At 48.1% G+C, this 20,877-nt stretch overlaps 1 protein-coding gene across 1 annotated transcript; it reads left to right on the forward strand.

The window, feature by feature from the left end:
* The first annotated feature begins 4,598 nt into the window (after positions 1 to 4,598).
* TDRD10 (tudor domain containing 10) lies at positions 4,599 to 19,185 on the forward strand. The gene is made up of 12 exons (XM_081121535.1): positions 4,599 to 4,760; positions 5,055 to 5,134; positions 5,968 to 6,026; positions 11,013 to 11,083; positions 11,685 to 11,841; positions 14,824 to 14,887; positions 15,183 to 15,273; positions 16,072 to 16,219; positions 16,462 to 16,607; positions 16,846 to 17,000; positions 18,451 to 18,521; positions 18,716 to 19,185. Coding segments are annotated over exons 1-12 (1,077 nt in total). The 5' UTR covers positions 4,599 to 4,758; the 3' UTR covers positions 18,749 to 19,185.
* The last annotated feature ends 1,692 nt before the right edge of the window (positions 19,186 to 20,877 follow it).

Here is a 20,877-nt window from a genome sequence, read left to right on the forward strand (position 1 = left end):
GCAGAAACAGCTTGCTCGCTAAGGCGCGGGGCTCATGCGGTTACTCTCCCGGGGCACCGTCCAGCGCCTCGAGGACCTTGCTCGCCCCCCCCTCCCGGCCCTGGCCGCCCCGGCCCCGGGATTGGTTGCGGGGAGCGCCCCGCCCTGCGCCCCGCGGGTCTCGGAGGAGGCGGGGCGCATAGCCATCGGGCGCCAAGTCTCCGCGCGGGGGCTGCGGGATGGACGCGCTGGCGCGGGAGAGGTAGGCTTGTTGGTTCCAGGCCCCAGCTACAGGACGAAGAGTGGTGGGGACAGGGGCGGTGGAGGCAGTTGTGGAACTCGCACCCCTGTTCCAGGTGGGCAGGGCGCGCTGTTCCCGAGGGGCTGGTCGCTTGCTCACACCAGGGGCGTCTGCAGAGTTTTTTGGTGGGGGTGGTGGGGTTGGGGGGGTGGTGGGTGGGAGTGGACAGCAACGACTGAAGCTGTGCAGCTGGGAAGCGTTTTGTGCGGAATTGTGGGGCACTCTGTTAAAAGCGGCCTCTGCCATCACCCTCCTTTTTGAACTGAAGCAATATTAAAACTTTTTAGCCTAAAAAAACTAAATTCTAAATCTTCACTACAATCCATGCGGACTGAGTGATCCTGGCCACCCATCCGCTTCACTTGCGTCGGTGCTTTGTGAGTTGGAAATGGTTTCTTCACCTTTTTTTTTTTAAAGCTTTATTGAAATATAATTTGCACATCATAAAATTCACGTTTTAAGTGTACAATTAAAAAGTACTTAATATATTTACAGTACAATCACACCACAATCTAAGTTTAGAACATTTCCACCACCTCAGAAGGAAACCTTGCGCCCCTTAGCGGTTACAATTCATTTCCATCTCTTTCTCACCCCAGGAAGCCACTAATCTACTTTCTATCTCTACCATTCTGGACTTTTCATGTAAGTGAAATCATACAGTATGGGCCTTTGTGTCTGGATTCTTTCCTTTAGTATCGTGTTTTTGAGATTCATCTATTTGTAGCATTTATCAATGCTTCATTTTATATTGCTGAATAATATTCCATTGTATGGATATACCACATTTTATTTATCCATTCATACATCAGTTGTTGGGCATTTGGTTCGTTCCCACTTTGTGGCTATGCTTCCACCAATGCTGCTATGAACATTTATGACCAAGTCTTTGTGTGGACATATGTTTTAATTTCTCTTAAGAAGATACTCAAGAGTGGAATTGCTGGGTCATACGGAATTCTCTGTTTAACTTTTTGAGAAACTGCCAAGCTATTTTGCAAAGTGACTGCACCATTTTACATTCCTACCAGCAATTTGAAGGTTCCCGTTTCTCCACATCCTCAACACGTTATTATTGTCGACTTTTTTATTATAGCCATCATAGTGGGTGTGAGGTGGAGTTATTGTGGTTTTGATTTGCATTTCCCTAATGACTAATGATGTTGAGCATCTTTTCGCGCCCTTACTGGCTGTTTGTATATCTTTGGAGAAATGTCTATCAGATTGTTTGTCTACTTTCTAATTGGTTTCTTTATCTTGTTATTGAGTTATACGGGTTCTTTATATATTCTTTGTCTTTTTAAAAACACAAATAAGATACTTCTCCAGATCAAGCAATAGAGTGGAAACTTTGGACTTTGGAGTAGTGTGGTCTGGATTGTAAAAACAGGCTTCTCCACTAATGAGCATAGATTGTTATCTTGGACAAATTGCCACATTATTGTCTTTGAGCCTCCAGGACTTCATCTGTGCAATGGGGTAATAATGTCTAGCTCTTAGAGTTTCCAGTGAGGAGTAAATGAGACAATGTATATTAGCTGTTAGCACCTGGCAGACCCTTAAAGGCGTCTTTGAATGATTTTAATGCTGGGCGCTTTGCTTGGGAAGTGTTGGTGCCTGTCCTGTTCCAGAAGCCCGTAGACTTTTCTGGGGATTACCAGGAAATTGGGACAAAGACCCATAACTCTGATACTGCCCATAAACCTCTCTGTTTTTGTCTATCCATACCTATGTCTTTTAATTATCTTAACCACTTTTAGTTCTATTTAAATTTAGTTGCAGCTAAAGCAATTGTTTCCTCCTACAGCTGGGAACAATTTAGAGGAAGCGTTATCATTTTCTTTTAAAATTTAATGTTTTAATTAAACATTTTAAGTAAAGGGGAAAAAAACCTTTAAAATTACTCTGATAGCCTTCGTATCTGTAGGGAAAGAACTAAGACTTGGGTGTCACAGACTGGAATTACCTCAGTATTTTTTATACTCTTAAGCAAATCGTCCGATGTCCTTGAGCTTTGCCTTTTAAAATGAGAAGGTAATTGTTAGATGGGCCAGGTACAGAAACCCAGGTACAGAAACTAGGGTATGGAGACTCACCAGGGCAGGAAGCCCTGTACCTAGCAAGAACCTTATCCCCAGGGCAACCTATCCTCCCCTAGCACATTGCTGGTCATGTGGTTTAGATAACATCTAGGCCTCAGTTAAGTATTTCATCTCCAGGCCCAGATAAGCAGCTAAACCACATTGACTAATGACCCCCTGCCCTGGGACCAACCAGTCAATGGAGACCACGACCAGGGAAAGAGCACACCTGGAAAGCTGATGAACATTCTACTGAAACACTCTCCTGAGACCTCCCCTAAGATTTCCACCTGCAAGGAAGAGATAAACACACTCAGGACAAAGGACCCAGATCCCTCTCCACCAGGGGAGCACGCCAGTGCCATCTCCATCCCTTAGAGGGGACCCCTCGAGACTTGCAACCAGGGGAGCAGTGGGCCGCCGAAGCTCATCCCGGGCTTACCGCCTGAACCTGTCTCCAAGGTCCTCTCTTTCTCTTCAACTTCCCAGGGAGCCAGAGCAGCCCAGCCAAGTTCTCCTGCTGCTGCTTCTATGCTCTTTCTTGCTTCACTGTCCTAAGTATATTTTTGCTGCCATGGACCCAGTACCCTTTGGCCCAGTGCTGTGTAGCCCTTCCCTTTGGATATTCCCATCCCCTTTTAGTAAATTTAATTTTTAAAAAAAAATCCTCACCAGAGGATATTTTTTTCCATTGCTTTTCAGAGAGAGTGGAAGGGAGAGAGAGAGAGAGAAACATTGATGTGAGAGACACATTGACTGGTTGCTTCCTGCCTGTGCCCTGGCCAAGGCTGGGGATTGAGCCTCCAACGGATGTATGTTCCCATGGCTGGAACCGAACCCAGGACCCTTCTGTCCGAGGGCTGATGCTCCAACCACTGAGAAAAACTAGCTAGGGCAAATTTAACTTTTCTTTGTTCACCCGTCTGAGATGGCTATTTAGTCTGCCCACGCACCACCACTGAACGTTAACCTTTCAATAATACTCTACAGGGCCATAGCAAAAGGACCGGTGAAATGCATAAAATGAAACCCAATGGCCACCATTTATCGAGCTCTTAATACGAGGCAAGTGCTTTAAGCACAGTACTGTACTTCACCCTTGTGATCTTGGGCATAGGTGTTTTGTTTCTCATTTGACAGATAAAATTTGCCAAAGGTCTCTGGGCTGGATTCAAAACCACATCTCTCCAACTCCAAAGGCCCCATTCTAGCCACCGGCTTGTCACTGTGCAGAGGCGGGTGTGGTGTTTAAATTTTTGTTGTTAATCCTCACCTGAGGATGTTATTTTCATTGATTTTTAGAGAGTAGAAAGGAGGGAGGGGGGAGAGAGAGAGAGAAACCTTGACGTCAGAGATACATTAGTTGCCTCCTACACACACCCCAACTTTGCACCCCCCACAGGGGATCAAGCCCACAACCGGGGCATGTGCCCTGGCTGGGAATGGAACCAGCAACCTTTTGGTGCATAGGATGATGCCCAGCCAACTGAGCTACATTGGCCAGTGCTGGACAATCTATTTTAAGGTCAGCTCATTAGCAACCTTAATCCCATCTGCAACCTTAGTTCCCCCTTGCCATGAAACTAACATATTCATACGTGTGATATTGTGATTTATAATAAGAAATATGTATTTGGGCTTTGTCCAGTTCCTGACGGAGTTTCTAAAACCTTGGGAATTGCCCAAGTGAGGAGAGCAATGAAGCTATCTTTTGTTATGTTAATGAGGCGACGATGAAAAGCCCCTAAGGAAGGGGCCTGGTTGGCAGGGCACCCAACCAGACGTTTAGAGGGTTCAAGTTTTCCCTGGGTCCACCCCTCTTTCTGCCCCACCTCTGGGGAGGGAAGAAAAGCTGGAGGTTGAACCAATCACCAATGGCCAATGATGTAACCCATCTTGCCTGTGTAACGAGGGCGGGACAAAATCCCGAAGGATGGGGTTTGGAGGGCTTCTGGGTTGGTGAACCTGTGGAGATTTGGGGAGACTGGCTCACCTCATACCTTGCCTTATGCATGTCTGCCATCCAGCTACGCAAATCTGTGAGCCAGTCTAGCAAATTGATGGAACCCAAGGAGGAGGTCTCGGGCACCTCCAGTGAGGAGCACAGGTGATAACCGTAGCCCTTAACCGACGGAATCGCACGCTCTCCAGGTGGATAGTGTTAGTTGAGTAGAGTCGTTGCACACAGCTGATGTCCGGAGCGTTGCTTGGTGATGTGGAAACCCCACACTGGAACTGGTGACTAGAATCCTGGGATTAGGTCGTGGACCACTTTGGGGCCCTTCTTCTGCCTGCCACAGTGCCTGTTCGGTAGTTCTGTGCTGGTGAGCTCTCCTGGCCCTCCCCTCACTCCGGCGGTTGGCTTTGCAGAAGATCCTGTTGGGAAGAAACTGCAGCATGTAAGTCACTTCCTTTTGTGATAAACAAGCCTCCTTCCACCACGGAGCCTTCTCTTCCTGCTTCATGGTGCCCGGAGCTTGGGAGTCACCCCCAGCGTGTCTTGCCTGTTGGTTAACAATGACAAAGGTCCAGTGGAGGGCTTCCCGGTTTGGAACCTGAGTATGGGAGGAGGAAGGGAAACCCTCTGTCAGAAAGGGGCGTGGGGGCTTGTGCAGGGCCCTGCTTCTTACGCCCAAACTCCTTTCGTTGGAGTTGGGGCTTGGGGGGTGAGAGACTGAGACTGTGTTTGACAGGGCCTGGGGCAGCAGTGACTTCCCACCCTCCGCTGAACTGCTGGGGGATAAAGGAGTGTTGGAGGAGCAGAAGTCTCTGAGTGAGTTAGCCCGGGGGGGGCGGGTGGTGCTGGGACCCTCCTCTGTGTGTGGATCTTAAATAGTCTACTCCGTTTCTGCGCGTGCATGAAACTCGGATCCACCAAATTCTGCCCTTGCTCCAGTCAGCCACCACGTTTCCATACACATGGCAGGTGCGTCCCCCTGCCACTACCACGGTCCGGACCCTCAGTCACCGTTGCATTTGCTGCTCCTAACTCTGTGCTTCTCTCTAATTCTTACCTTCTTTCATGTCACCCTCCACTGTCTCCAAAGTGATCTTTCTAAGACCCAGCTGTGTCGAGTCACCTTTCTGGTTAACACCTTCTGCCTTCTCACAGCCAGCGGGTTTCATCACGTGGCCCGGCCTCCTCTGTCATCACTCACCCTCACGCCACGTGCACTCGAGCTGTTCCCTTCTACACGCGGTTTCCCCCTGTGCCCGGCCTTTTCATGTCTCCCTGCCTTTGCATGCGCTGGTCCCTCTGCCTGGATTCCGTTCCATCTCCCTCCGGCACTGTCCACCCTCCTTCCTTCCCTCCTTCCGCTTAATGTTAACTCTGAAACACAACCCCCTTCGTCCAGACACTTCATAATATCTCATTGAAAGTATGGGATTCCTGGTATGCTGGCGATTCTCTGTCCCCCAGAGAGTGAGCTCCTGCCTTGTCCAAGGCCAGCACTTTTCACTGGACCTCCTCCATAACATTGATGAGTACTTGCTGAATGATCCGGTGCAGTGTAGCCAATCATTGTTCACGAGGGGAGGACTCATGTGTTAACTCCTTTGAATCTTCTAACCTTACGCCTGCCCTTTTAATGCCATTTTTCTTAGGATTCAAGAGGAGGGAGACCGAGGTGTATGTTGGCAATCTTCCTCTGGACATCTCTGAGGTATTCACTCTCTCTGAGCAGCTGCTGCTTTTTTATTGGTCTCCCCCATAGGACATTAATCTACTGGTAACTGAATGTTACCAGTTTGTAAAGACGTTTTAGAGCTATGAGAGTGCAAGCAGTCGCAGTTGGTGACTAGGCTGACCAACTCATCACAGTTTGCCTTGGACTTGCCTGGCTTTAGCATCTTGGGTGGTTAGTCCCCACTCCTCCCATGTAAACCTGGATGGTTGGTCACCCTACTTACTGCTTCGGATGGACAGAGGGGCTGCAGGAGGCAGCTTGTTTTCAGGAAGGGGCCTTATTAGGGTTCAGCTGCCCATCCTTTGATCACAGGGAGCAGTCGCGTCTCAGCCAAAAAACGGCACCCATTTCACTTTGAAACGAACCAGTTGAGTCAGTGGCTGTGTACCTGGAGAGTAGAATGTAAACAATAGTATTTTTAACTCCAGGAATTTTACTGTCTATTTGGGGAGGCCAAACTTAACAAACGTAAAATAATTATAGAATCACATAAGTATTTAAAATGGGTATTAAGTGCATTTGAAGTATAGATGAAAGGAAAACAGAAGTGTAATCTCCCAAATTGAAGCATCCCCTGACTTTTTTTTTTTTTTTGGAGCATTTATTATATGCAAAACAATGTGCTTGAAGTTCATTATGCTTAAAGAGAAATAACCAAGGCTCTACACTCAAGGAGCTTACTCTTGGAAGTATGAGAGAAACTAACCTTTGCGGAGCCCCTGCTGCATGCTAAACATTTCAGAAATGTCCTGGTCTTTGCGCCCCCTTGCCAATCAGGTAAACTCAGTCTTCTCTGCCCAAGTTGTATTTTATTCCTTTTCTACCACTTATTGTATTTTAATTATCAGACATGCTCCAGGAAATAGGCTAAATGCTTCATTCGTGTGGGTTTTTTTAAGTTCTTATAATAACTCTGGGTGGTGGGTGTTACCTTCGCCTTGGAAATGAGGCAGCCAGGTCTGTAAGAGGTCCAAGTACACAGACCTAGCGAGGGCAGCCAAGATTTGAATCCATGTCTAGTTGTCCCCAAGCACCAAACCACATAATCAATAAGACATGTAAGTAACTCACCACAATAAAGATGGATATATTATGCTTTTATCTGACAAAGAGAGAAGAAAATGGTATTGGACATAGAATGAAGTAATTCGTTTTGACCCAATAAATGAAATTATATTCAGTCAAAGGGGTGGGCTGGGGGATTCTTGGCACCTGATTCCCCTTCCTCTTCTCCTCGGCAGGCTCATAGAACCTGTTACTTGACAGTGAAATGAGGACAGGAGCCCCTGCAGGCAGTTCCTGCACTGGTGGTGGGGGGGGGGAGGCAAGGTACTGAGCTTTGTCACCTCTCGCCAGTAGAGCCTATTTCAAAGCCCAGCACCTGGGCTTTGGCCTTCATCCCTTCCACAGGAAAAACAGGCTTTCCCACAAACCTGTAAACTCAGACCAGCCTCCTAGGAAAGACTTGAGCTAATGGAGTAGGTTTCTAGAAAGAAATTTATGATAACTCTAAAGTCCTGTTAAAAACTGTGACTTTACCCTGCTTGCAACCAGCAGGTTAGCCTGTAGCATTTTCATGGTTGTTGGTAGAAGATGACAGTTGTCGATTAGAGATGAGGGATGATTTATTACTTACAGCAATAACAGTAGCCAGCATCTTTTTTTCCTTGTATTAACATTTCTTTTTTTAATTGAGATGTAAATCACATACCATAAAATTCGCTGGTCTTTAGTATATGCACAAGGTTGTGCGAACATCACCAGTAATTCCAGACCGTTTCCATTATCCCCCAAATAAATCCCATACCCATTAGCAGCCTCTCCTCCCTCCCCCTTCCTCCCAGCCGCTGGAAACCATGACTTGACTTTCTGTCTGTATGGATTTGCCTATTCTGGACATTTCATATAAATGAATTCATACAACATGTGGCATTTTGTGTTTTCCTTCACATAGCATGCTTCTAGGGTTCATTCAAGTCATAGCATGTGTCAGTACTTCATTCTTTTTTATGACTGAATACTGTTTTTATTACATGGATATACCACAGTCTATCAGTTCATCATTTGATGGACATTTGGGTTGTTTCCACTTTTTGGCTATTAAGCATAATGCTGCTCTGAACACGGGTGTACAAGTTTTTGTGTGAACATATGCTTCAGTTCTCTTGGGTATATACCTAGGATGGAATTACTGGGTCACATGGTAGCTCTGTGGTTAACTTTCTGAGGAACAACCAAACTGTTTTCCAAGACAGCTGTTCCATTTTATATTCACACCAGCAATGTATGAGCATTCCAATTTCTCCACTTTCTCACCAAAACCTGTCTTTTTTACTATAGCCATCTAGTGGATGTGAGGTGGTATCTCATTGTGGTTTTGATTTTCTTAACTAATGAGCATCTGCTCATGTGCTTATTGGCCATTTGTATCTTCCCTGGAGAAGTACCTATTCAAATTATATGCCCATTTTTAAATTGTTTTGTCTTTTTAAGAGTTTCCTTATCAGATATGATTTACAAATATTTTCTCCCATTTAATTGTCTTTTCACTTTTTTTTATTATTCAGAGTGAGGAAGGGAGAGGGAGAGAGAGAGAGAAACATCAGTGATGAGAATCATCAATCGCTGCCTCCTGCACGCCCCCTGCTGGGGATCGAGCCTGCAACCCGGGCCTGTGCCCTGACCGGGAATCGAACCGGGACCTCCTGGTTCATGAGTCGATGCTCAACGACTGAGCCATGATACCATTGAACAGTAGTTTTTGACCTTGGCTTCATATTAAAATCATCTGGGAGCTTTTAAAAAATGTTGATGCTTTAATCTCAACCCCAAAGAAAAAGTAACCGTCCAGCAGACTCTCATTTGCAGTCAGCATTGAGAACCATTGCTATGGAATGAGGGTTGGTGCACTTTTTCCACAAAGGGTCAGATAGAAATATTTTATGCTTTTGTACATCATATGCCTCTGTCGAAAATACTCTACTCTGGAATTGTAGCATGAAAGCAGCCTAGACAATAAGTAAATGAATGTGTGTGCTTGTGTTCTAGTAAAACTTTATTGATAAAAAAGGTGGTTGATTGGATTTGGCTCGGGGCTGTGGTTTCCTGACACCTGCTATAGAAGATACAAAAATGTTAAATAGTTTCCTATTTTATTTTAATAATGGTAACACCTAAAGAGAAGACAGCTGAGGTTTTGCACGATATAATGAAAAGAATGTAGGATTTGAAGTTAGAATCCCTGGGTTGAAATCCTGACTCTCTTGGCTGTGTAGTCTTAGGGAAGTCACTTAGCCTCTCTGATCCTATTTTATGCTTCTGAGAATGAGCACAACAGTAATGTGCACTTCACAGGGCAATTTTAAAGAGCAAATGGAATAAGGTAGGTGAAGCACGTTATAAACTGAAAATGCTAAGCACATACTGCTTGTACTCACAAATTGCATGGTGCTCAGCATCTTGTAGATTCATGTGTAATAAACATTAAATATTTAAAAGTAAAGCAAATTAGAAAATTTGAATTTAAATGTAATATAAACATGAGGACTGAGAAAAATGAGTTATACATAATGCATTTCTAATTTCCTCACCCAACAAAGTGACTTTAGATTGGCAAGAGCTGCTTTTAAAAGAAGAGTGCGTAAATGGTACACGTTTTTTTCCAAAATAGAATTTTCCAGGGAAAAGTTGGTTTTCCTCACGGTTGTGGAATTTACCAGTGTAGCGTGTGTGCTGGTGGGGAAGCAGCAAGGCGGCTGTGTGGAGAGGTGGAGGCAGGAGTAGAGTGGAGGCCGCCAGAGCTCTTCGAGGTGCGCAGCAGGAGCACATCCGTGACCTTCAAGGAAGTATTTTCAGTAGGGCAGGAACCGAAGCTAGGCTGGGCTGTTAGGAGGGAGTGGGCAGAGAGGAGACGCTTTTTCTGCAGGTTTGGCAGAAAAGAGAAAAAAATAGGGTATAGCGCGAAAGGGCATCGGGGCCCCGCAGACATTAGCTCAGTGAAAGGGGGCGGTGGGGGGGGGGAATGAGGGCCCCAGCTAGCCCAGTGGGAAGGAGTGGGACCAGGCGCCCCTGGGGAGGAGGCGTTGAGAGGGGTGTGGAGGAATGTCCAGGGAAGGGGAAGGTGACCCTGGCCCTGGGGCAGCGGAGGCCAGGCCACAGTGAGAAAAGTGGGCAGGGGAAACTTGCCAAGAAGGTGTGGTGGGTATGAGCGGCTTGACGGGAGGCCGACCAGAGAGAAATGGACTCTCCCTCAGCACGCTGCTTGCCCCTTCCCTCCACCTCTCTTACTCTCAGATACCACTCTGCCCCGTGGGTTGGACAGGAGATCACTCTGTCCCTGCTAAACTAGAAGCCCCTTGAGTGCAAGGCTGATGTTGAGTTCCAGTCAGTGTCTACTGTAACAGCCAGCTTAAGGCTCGCACATAGCACACGTTTGCTGCATGTCTGTTGAACGCACGAAGCAAGAAATGAGGGAAGGTTTCTGTGAACACAGGACTGAGTTGACTGCACAGTAGGTTTGCTTAACACAAGCCTTCCTGCCCAGGTAGGGATGGAAGTGAGATAAACTTATTCCTAGTAAGTTTAAAGCCACTTCCTCCTGGGAGCCTGCCCTGACCACCTCTCTTCGCTCCACCTCGGTGAGATACTCCTACTGTGTGCTCCCGTAGCTGTCTGTATTTCTGCATCACGGGATTCATCACCGTGGGTGAAATGGTCTGTTTATTTGCTTGTCTTGTCCGGAGCCCCACTGGATTGTTGAGCTTCAGTTGGAGGCAGGACTTACCTCTTTCTTGCCTCAGTATTTGATCACGTAGCACTGAACCTGCACACACAGGACATAATAGACTTTCAGTAAATGTTTCCAAGTGATTACAGATGAGCTGGTTGGGGGTCTAAAACCTTGAGAACTAGTTGTAAGATTTGTCTCTGGGTCTCTTTCTCTTTCAAACACTGCCATCGTAGGAGGAAATTCGGTACCTCCTGAAGGACTTCAACCCTCTCCATGTCCACAAAATCCAGAGTGGCTGCAAATGGTAATGACTGTACTTCCTGTGTTTTCTTTGGGAAGCAGCTCCTTTCCTTTTGGCCCATTTTGCTGATGGACTGACATTGCAGACTAGCTGTTGAGCTCCCAAATCCACACCCACTGTGACTTGGCCAAGTGACATTTGGAAGCCCCCTTTGACTTGGCAGCTAATACTGTCTTGTCCACACAGCCTTGGTTTAGGAGTCCAGAGTCCCGGGTTTATTTTTGGTAACATCCTTGCTCTGTTTTGTGACTTGAGGTAAGAGATCGAACCTCCCTTACTTGGTTGCCCCTGGAAACTGGACCTACTCATATTTTCCCTTTCTTACTTTCAAGGGAGTAAAAGTGCTTTGAACTTTTGGGGGGAGTAGTATGACTGAAGCCCAAAGCCATATGGAGCCAGATATGGTGTTTAGTGGTAGAGTCAACGCAGGTCTTCTGATCCCCGCCTCCGAGCCCAGCCCAAGTCTGGGCCTCAGTCATTTGTTCGTGTGTCTGGGAGTCCCTGTGGCTGTGGAAGGGGTGGGGGAGACCTGCGTTTGTACTTGGCACCCTCCTGCAGCTCTGTCCTGAGATGTGCTCAGGACTGCCATCTCCTTCCTTTGCAGCTTTGCGTTTGTGGATCTGGGCTCTGTGTGGAAAGTGGCGCTTGCAATCCAGGAACTGAATGGGAAGCTCTTCCACAATCGGAAACTGTACGTGAATTCCAACAAAAGCTCTCCCAAGAGGATCCCTGGCGTGGCCAAGAGGCCCCGGGAGCTGCAGGTACGTGCTCCAGGCTCTCCAGGCTCTGCTGGCTTCGTGTGCCCTCTTCAGAGGGCTGCAGACCTCCTTCAGTCCGGTCTTACTGTGGAGAAGGTGGGGGCTTGGATGAAACTGGGGAAACTTTTATGACCTTTAACAGTCAGGGCCAAGGTGAGATACAGAAAAGCTGGAATTTTTAAATAAAAGGAAGGCTGTGTTCTGGGCAAGGGCAAAAAAGGGTTCCTAGGCAATTCAGTCAGGGCTTTTTTGACCTTGGATATTGAATTGAGAGTTTTACTCGTTTAATGTTGCAAATATTGAGTATCTGTTGCTTGCACAGCCTTGTTCTGGCTGCTGCAGTGAGGTTAAGACAAAAGTGAACAAAATCTGGTTCTTATTGGCAGGAAGACAAATAATGCCAAAATATGAGGTATGGGAGGGGGGCAGTGAATGGGGGGCTCTTTGTGGACAGAGAAGGGAAGGCCTCTAACTAACCCCAGAGCTTCCCTCAGGTGACGTGGGCCCATTCTTGGTAGGTAGAGGTGAGCCAGGAACAAAGGTTCCCACTTCAGAGCTGAATTGTTAGGGATTGACTTGGCTGCATCTATGAGGAAACCTGAACGATGCTCACTTAAACAAGTTAGGGGTTTTTTTCTTTCCTGTAGAAGAATTTAGGTTGTGTGGGGACTCCAGGATGTTCTCAGGGTTCCAGGGAGGAAGGACTGAGGCAAAGGGTAGAGGGCCTATGTCCTCATCAAAGGCATGTGCTCAGAAGCTCCAACCACAGTCCTGCTTATAGTTTCTTGTAGAAAACTGCAACTCTTGGCCTTAAATGCAAAGGAGGCTGGAAAATGTAGTTTTAAAAATAGGCACATTGTTGCTAGCCTTGGGGTTCTGTCAGTGAGGATGGAGAAATGCATATTGGCGGCAGTTAGCAAGGTCGGCCACAGCTGGGGAAGTTGGAGATGAGAGTTGCGAGGTGGATTGGAATCACCACGGTAAGATGGTCATAGGTGGCCCCTTGCTAGTGCCAAACTGTTTTTCTTCCTTTCTCTGTAAACCCTAGCTCTTTGGGAGGACAGGCTGTCAGGTTATGCTACTTACTAACCTTCTCGGTAGCAGTCATCTGCCATCCTGTCTGTCATGCCCCCTGACTCACTGGTAGCTTCGGCTTCTGGCTTGCTGCCTTTCTCTCCTCAAACTCAGTGTCCATGTGGATGATCCTCCTGAGAGTCTGGGCTCTCCGCTTGTCTTTGCTGGTGTGCATAGACGTGGGGTCATTTGTGTGTGTGCGTGTTTAGCTGGAGTAGAGCAGTTTATGGTTTAGAAATTTTCTGGTCCTTTGGCAAGCGAGTATAGGATTTTGTTAGGGCTTTTTTTGTCTGTGCCTGTTGGTGTTTCTGGGCTCTTCAGTTTAAAAAAAAACTTCATTGATTTCAGAGAGAGGAAGGGAGAGGGAGAGAGAAAAGATAGAAACATCAATGATGAGAGAGTCATTGATCGGCTGCCTCTTGCACGCCCCCCACTGGTGATCCAGCCACGACCTGGGCATGTGCCCTGACTGGGAATCGAACCACGATTTCCTGGAGATCTCCTGGATCATAGGTCGATGTTCAACCCCTGAGCCACGCTGGCCGGACTGTTGTTATTGTTTTTTAATAGACACTCAATTTGTTGTATATTTCTGGTCGGTTTCCAGAGTCCTGAAATGGTTGTTTTGGTTTTGTGCTTTTAATCCTCATACAGAATATATTTTTATTGATTTGAGGGAGAGGGAGAGGGAGAGAGAAACATCGATGAAAGAAAGAAACATTGATCAGTTGCCTCCCATATGCCCCCCGACTGGGGATTGACTTTACAACCTAGGTTTGTGCCTTGACCAGGAATCAAACCCGTAGCTTTTGGAGATGCTCCAACTGAGCCACCCAGCCAGGCCCTGAAATGGTTGTTTTTCACAGTTATGTCAAGTTTTATCATTGCTTTTGGGGGAGAGGATTTATCATTTGGAATATTTTGTAATAAAACTGTTTTCAAGAGGAGAAAAAGTAAAAGTAGAGAATCAGCTTTAGTGGTGCAACCTACGCATCCAGGAAGCGTTCAGGTCAACAGGAGGGAGAAAGTATCAAATGACATAACGAACTCTCCCAGGAGTCAAGGATGTGAGGTTTCAGATCGAAAGCAATTAGTGCCCAAATAACGAATGGGAAAATAAAAACTGACACCAGCACACGTTACAGAAATATTTTAGAATTCTAGGATAAAGCTTCAGGATGAGAATCCACATTGAAGGGTGTGGAATTGTGTGGTGTCCTTGAATTCTGCAGGAAGATGGTGTCCAACCTCATCTGTTCTCTCTCTTTAAAAAAAAGGGAAATGTAGGATCTCAAAAATGTATGCCCCATGTACCTGTCCTCAGAAAGCTACAGAGGGATGTGCTCCAATAAAATGAAGTAGCAAGCTAAAAAATGAGGTCTAGGAACAGGAGATCCAACCCAGGAGAGGGGCCAGAGAGTTAGCGCCCAGATGGTGACAGAGGGGTCGAAGCTTTGTGCAGCAGCCATTCCAGGAGAGAGCAGGATGGTGTGAGACTGCAGGGTGATATTTGTATGAAGAAAAATGGAAAGTTGAATAGAGAGGTATTATAAAGAGCCATTGGAAGGGTGGGAAAACTGAGCCAGAGATTTAAGAAAATCCAAGTATAGTAAATGGAGGGAGGTCCATCAGGGACCTCACAGTCTGGACTTCTGCGACTGTAAGTCCTGATGGAGCACCCCTGCAGCCACCTGCCTGCCTCCCTCCCCTGTTTCTGCATTTCTTTTCATGGTTTGCTCAGGATCCCAGCAAGAAAGGAGAAAGTGAGTGGGTGTCTCAAAACTCAGCTAAAGCCTGTGGCAGTGCAGCGGCTGTTGACACTGTCTCCAAGTCCACTTGGAGTGACTCAACATATAAATCAATGAAATAAATGCTGCCGTGCCTGAATGAGAATGTTTCTTTTCTCCCTAGGTTTTGGAGAGGGCTTCTGGTCAAGGATTTGCCAACCTCACTGGCGAGATCCTGAGTTCCCATGGTGTGTCTTCGCAACTCCTGACTTAATCCTCCCAGCCTCCCATTCAGCTTTGTCCCCTGTTGACCTCTCAGTGTAGGAAATATCCCTTTTGATTTCTCTGGGATGCTTTCTTGATTAATGACTATCGTGCAGCACACCCTCCCCACCCAGCTGAAGATCTAGAGGCTTAGACATGGAAGGATGTGGCCTTGTGGCCCATCGTGTCCTATGTCTGAGGGTAGGGCCAGGGCATCTTGGGGTTGGGCAGGGCAGGGGCAGCTCTGGTGCTCCCAAGACTCAGTCTTCTGCTTTTCAGCTTGTACACAGCTCACTCCTAAAGCTTCTGGTGACTCCCAAGAGACAGAGAAACTGAGGACAACTTTCTTTGCAGTTCCCTTGGAAATGAGGTTAGTGGAGGTGTACAGGGGCCACCAGGGCAAATGGTGACTGCAAACATCATTCAGTCCCCAGAGGGTGGGGGTAGGGTTAGGGGTGGCACCAGTGTGGGAATGAAGTTTTCAGGAACTCCTGCACCAGACCCACAGTGACCTAAGAAAATCTATTTCCATTTTTGGATAGTAAAGGCCTGTGGAATCGAACCTGAGACTCTTAGGTGGGCGGGCTGACACTCTAACCAGTGAGCCACACTGGCCAGGGCAAGGGGCACCATTCTTAATGTCAGGGATGCCAGAATAATCTTTCCAACTGGCTGGAAATGCTGTAGGACGAGTGGTCTGTGTGTTTTTTCAAAGCAGCAGGTTTGCCTTGCTGACCACATGTGACTTGGGTGATGAAGTTAGTGGAGTGGGAGGGTGAAGTCTGCATGTACTAAACTCAGGAGGAGGAATTTGGGATTGAAAACGTGTCCTGGATTTTGGGCAGTCCACACTTGCATCATGTGGCGGTTCCCAAAGCATCTGGTGGGCTCAGAGTCAGCCCAGTGAGGGCTCTGGTCCATCTCTGTCTATGGAGTCCTGGCATGTTTTTGTTTCCCTCTAGGACTCCCCCTTCCCAAACTCTACCACCCTGCCCCCTGGCATGGTGCTGCCTTTGTTCTGCAGTATGCACTTGTCCCCTCCCTGGACGAGGTGGACCTGACCCTCCTGCTCAGGGTCGCTGTCCTGCCTGGACCTGCCCAGCGTCCTCCAGGACAAGTGTTGGTCAGATTGTTCACCCCTTTCCCTGTGATCCACTGCTTCCCCCAGAGGATCCTTCCTGGTGCTGCTCCTGAGGGAATGCTTCCAAGACCTGAGCTGGCTGGCCACCATCTGCAACGCAGGCAGGGAGGTGGGACTGCTGGTGACCAGTATTGTCCCTCACACCCCGTTCTTCTGGGCCATGCACATCACGGAGGTATGGGCTTGGTGCCTTCTCACAGAGCCTCCCTGGAGCTAGCGTGGTGGTGGGCCAGTCGGCGGTGGAATCCAGAACGACTACAGCCTGATCCCTGGGCTCCGCGTCTTTCTCTTTCCCACCTGGTACCTTTGGTTCCCTTGGGGCAGATTAGTGGTGCTGGTGTAACGGGTGACATCTGCAGAGACAGATGTGTGATGTGAGGCAGGCAGTGAGTCCCGCTGTGTGTGTGCCACCTATAGACTCTGCACCAGAACATGCAGGTGCTGTTCAGCACCCTGGCTGAGGCTGAAGAGCAGCAGCCCTACCTGCGTGACGTGGCCGTGCAGCGTGGGACCCGCTGTCTGGCCGAGTACCAGCTGGGCAGTTACGGGCGGGCCTGGAACAGGTATGGACACTATGGGAGAGGCTGGCGGACAGAGTCGCTCCTTCCCTTCTCCCTCCTTTGGACTCTGGTTTCTTTCCTGCTGCTTCCTCTCTCAGGATCTCTGATATCACTTCCCTGCCCAAAGAAGGGGAAAAGCAAAGGAAACTCTTCTCCTTTGACCTTTAAGCGCTCTTTGTCGAGGACCACTGTGCACGACGCCAGGTGGAACAACCCTCCTTTCCCATCTCCCTCTGGCCAGGTGTTGGGTAGTGGACAGGGTGGATGCCTGGGCTGTGGTCATGTTCATCGATTTTGGCCGTTTGGCCACCGTCCCAGTACAGTCCCTGCGCAGCCTGGCTAGTGATGACTTCTGGACCATCCCCCCTCTGACTCAGCCATTCATGCTGGAGAAAGGTAAGATGCCCTCCAGCCTCCTCGTGAGGATCAGGGATGGGGGATGCTGTGCCTGCCTCCAGGACCTCTGTGGGGGATGGCGTGGGGACAGCCAAGGCCCTCAGGGTACCCTTAAATCCCTAGTCATTTGATCTTATCCCAGTTTTTGGCATCTGCCTCTTGCAGAGCTGCCTCTTGAATATTAGTTTTCACACCTGGGCTCTGTGGGCCCCAACAGGTGCTGTCCAAAGGCTGAGCTCTCTAGGTGCAGAGAGGGAGGGCGGGCTTCTTACCCCTGCTTCTGCCAGAGCCGCTCTATGCCTGAGGAGCAGCACATCAAAAGAAGATGCAGAGTCCAGTGCCCTAAACCCTGCCATTGTTTTCAAATTCTAGTTTTCTAGAACAGAATCCTTTTCCAATGAAATATTAAGCAAAACTCAATGTACATAAAACGGATGAAAGCTGAGTGGCTCTGTGAAAGGATGAAAGAATGCTTTTGGAGGATCAGGAGAAGCAGAGGTGAAGACAGACAGACACACAAACACCCTCCCCCAGTGCAGGCCCAAGGCTCCCTGGGCGGCCGAGAGGAATGGTGCCTAGTGGTCAGGAACACCACCCACAGGCCGTCTTGGGTAACTGCATGAAGAGGCCCCTGCTGCCCAGCCTGGGCAGTAACAGGTCCACCGCCAGGGCTCCGGAGTTGGAGGCAGGTTGAACCTGACTGCTTGGCTGGTAGGGGATGGTGCAGAGTAGAGGCACCCTTGCCCCAAGGAGCACCTCCCAGCCTGTCAGAGGGGCCAGAGTGCCCAACCAGATCTGGGGCTATGCTCAGCTCCCTTGTGGACTTAGAGATGGTCCTGAGAGGTCAGGCAGGCCGGTGTACAGATGAGGAAAGGCTCAGAAAAGTGGGAGGAACTTCACCTCTCATAGCAAGAAAATGGTGTAGCTGAGGATGGAAATGAGGTCTGACTTTTAATATGGCCAGTTTCACGCATAAAGACAGTCCCAGAATTTGGAGGTTGGCAGGACAGCAGGAGCGGAGTAAGGAAAGACATTTTGACCAGAGGCCTGCCCTGCCTCGCTCCAGCGTGTATGGATGCTCACGCATGGCGGTGAAAGTGTCTCTGCCTCTCACCTCTATCCCTCCAGCCCAAATGTGCAGAGCAGAGTTGAAGTTTTCTGTCCCCAGAATTTCCCATTAGAGAATGTAAAGTCCGAGCCTCATGTCATTATTTTAATAACAATAATAATGTCCCTTTTATATGTTCTTAGTGCGCCCTCCCCCCTCCCCCCTTTCCAGCATTTATCTCACTTTATCCTGGCAGCAGGGAGTTAGCACTAACTAGCAGAGACTCGTAGGAGCTGCTGTGTAGCCAGAGCAGTTTCCCGCAGCAGCCCCGGCCATCTTCCCTCCCTTTCTCCTCCTGCCTGACCCAGCTCCACCAAGGTTTTGTTGTGTTTTGTTCTGCAGGCATTTTGAGTTCATATCAGGTGATCCATCACATTCTCAAAGGGAAAATTGTTGGCGCTTTGAACTTGGAGGTAAGTGCCCCTCTATCTAACTCAGCCCTTCTCTCCCCGCTCCCACCCTAGGGTCTGAGCTGCAGGCCACCGCCAAGGCCTGGATCCGTGGGTTTACCGGGCATTCCCTTAGACCAAACAGACTGAAGTTATCCAAGGGGTGGGTGCTATGGGTGGTCCTTCCTTCCCACTGAGACTTTCTCTTTCTCTTGCAGTCGCACATCCTGAAGTTTGAAGAGTTTAAATAACGTGGCTAGCATCAGTTCGTTCCCTCTCCTGTCCAGATTCTGCCTGCCCTGACCTGTTGTCCCCCTTCCATTCTTGAGGCTTTGTGGGTGAAAAAGGCCATACTGGTGCCCAGGATTGACTTGATTCCCATTTGCCTTTACCCTCAGCTCACCTTTCAGGAAAGTGAAGTCTGTTACGTGTCTTCAGTTCGCCACTGAGAATGAACATTTGAACCAAATGTAGGAAGCTTACATTGAAAGCTTCAGGTGGCTATGTATTTCTTTCCTCTTTTTTGCGCCCCCAGAGCATGATATAAATTGCCCTAACGGATTCTGGAGATTCTGGGAATGGAAGGGCCCACTGCTTAATTTTCCTGGCATTCTGTTGTAGAACCAGATGGGGAGCATATAACCAGTGAGCCGTCACCGTGGTGAATAAATGTTGGCATGTTTCATGAGTTTGGGGTGATTGATTCCTGCTTAGCTCCCCCTCCCCAGCCCTGCCCTCTCCTACCACAGCAGTGAGGAGAAGCTGCTGTGTGCCTCAGGTGCTAAGTCAGCCCTGGCTGTGGGCTCTGGGCTGGGCAAACCCTGCCTGGGATGGATTCACTGACGCTTGGTGTAGGATACTGACATAAAAGAGCTTTTTTTATTTCTCCTTGCCTTCTTAAAAGAAAGTTGATTTAGGATGATATGGCTTTGATTCTTTTATGATTTGTAACTTCATTAGAACCTTAAACTTAAGGTCATAAAAGGGAATGTTAGGTGTGACAAGAAAAGTGGAGGTTCTCTGAGAGCTGGTGTACAACTCACAGGAGCTGGTGCTTGCTTCCCTTATGGCAGGGGAACATGGACCCCATTAGTTCTTTAAAAAAATTGAGTAGAGCCAAACTATTTAAATAATTTTATTTGTTTCATCCTTTGGTAGATGAGAAAAATACATTACAAAATACATTATACAGAGGACAGCTCACAGTACACATTACTAAAAACACAATCTACATTTCAGCCAGGGCTGGTGATAAGTTCAGAAGAAAGCCACAGAGGCCTTGAGAACTGGATTTCAGCTCTATGGAATGAGTTTTCCCCTGGGGTCCCCACTTTATCTAAACTTCAGCATTTTTTAGCACCCCTATATCAGGTGGGTGTGGGTAGAGTTAGAGCAGCATTGAGGGGGACCGTTGAACTCTCCATCCACCTGAAGCAGCTAGACATTAATCCCTTAAAAGAAAATGGGGAAATGACCAATGTTAAAACAAAGCATTACAGAACTGACATCCTCCAGGCTCCCAGGCAGCTGTCTCTCTCAATCCTGGGCCTTCTAAGACTAGCTCTTCGCTTAGCCATCCCTGGCTCTGTCATTGCAGTCATCATCCAGTCTGTAGGCATAGTCTGTCCCCAAGAGCCTGTCTCAACCCCAAAGCAAGCTCACTGACCAGGGGGCAGGCAGCACGCCATGCCTGTAATTTTAAACAGCATGTAGAGACAACACAGCACTGACAATTCTTGCTCAGAAGACGTCCCGCCTCACTCTCCCCTCCCAGCAGTTCCCAGAGCCTAGGGTGAGGACACAGGCGTAGACAACCCCCTTAAAGCTAACCTTCCCAGAGGACCCATCTTATGGGAGTGGCTTGAAAGAATCTGTAATTCCTCAAGCCAAACTTCAGAGCTACACCTGTTTTCTCTTACGAGACTAAGAAGCAGGAGGTTGAGCAAAGAAGCTGCCAGTGAACACCCTGCAGTGCTAGCTAGAAGCCATTTTCAGGGAGGATCAGCGAACACCGGAGTTGTAGCACACAGCACATTGTTGAGACCAGAGAGACCCCGCACACGAGACGGCCCCATCCCCACTCAATTCATTTAAAAGCATTCTGTGAAACAGCAGCCTCTTAAGCCTCCTTTCCCATTTTCTTCTTAGAAATTTGAAAACATCTGTCACTAGAAAAGTAGTCCTAAGAATTAAGGTCATCATTTCAGCCTGTACACGATGCTTCAGCAGGCCAGGCTCTGCATGCCAAGGGGAACAAGTGCTGGTCGCTCCAGAGGCCTTCAGAAGAAATTCAGCTGCACCTTACTCTGGCTTTAGCAGTGAAGTACAGCCTCTCATCTCTGCCCCTCCCCCACCACCCAAGTAGTTCAGGGGATGGGGG

Source organism: Miniopterus schreibersii (genome assembly GCF_964146895.1).
Source record: "Miniopterus schreibersii genome assembly, chromosome: 19".
In the NCBI taxonomy this organism is placed as follows: domain Eukaryota; kingdom Metazoa; phylum Chordata; class Mammalia; order Chiroptera; family Miniopteridae; genus Miniopterus; species Miniopterus schreibersii.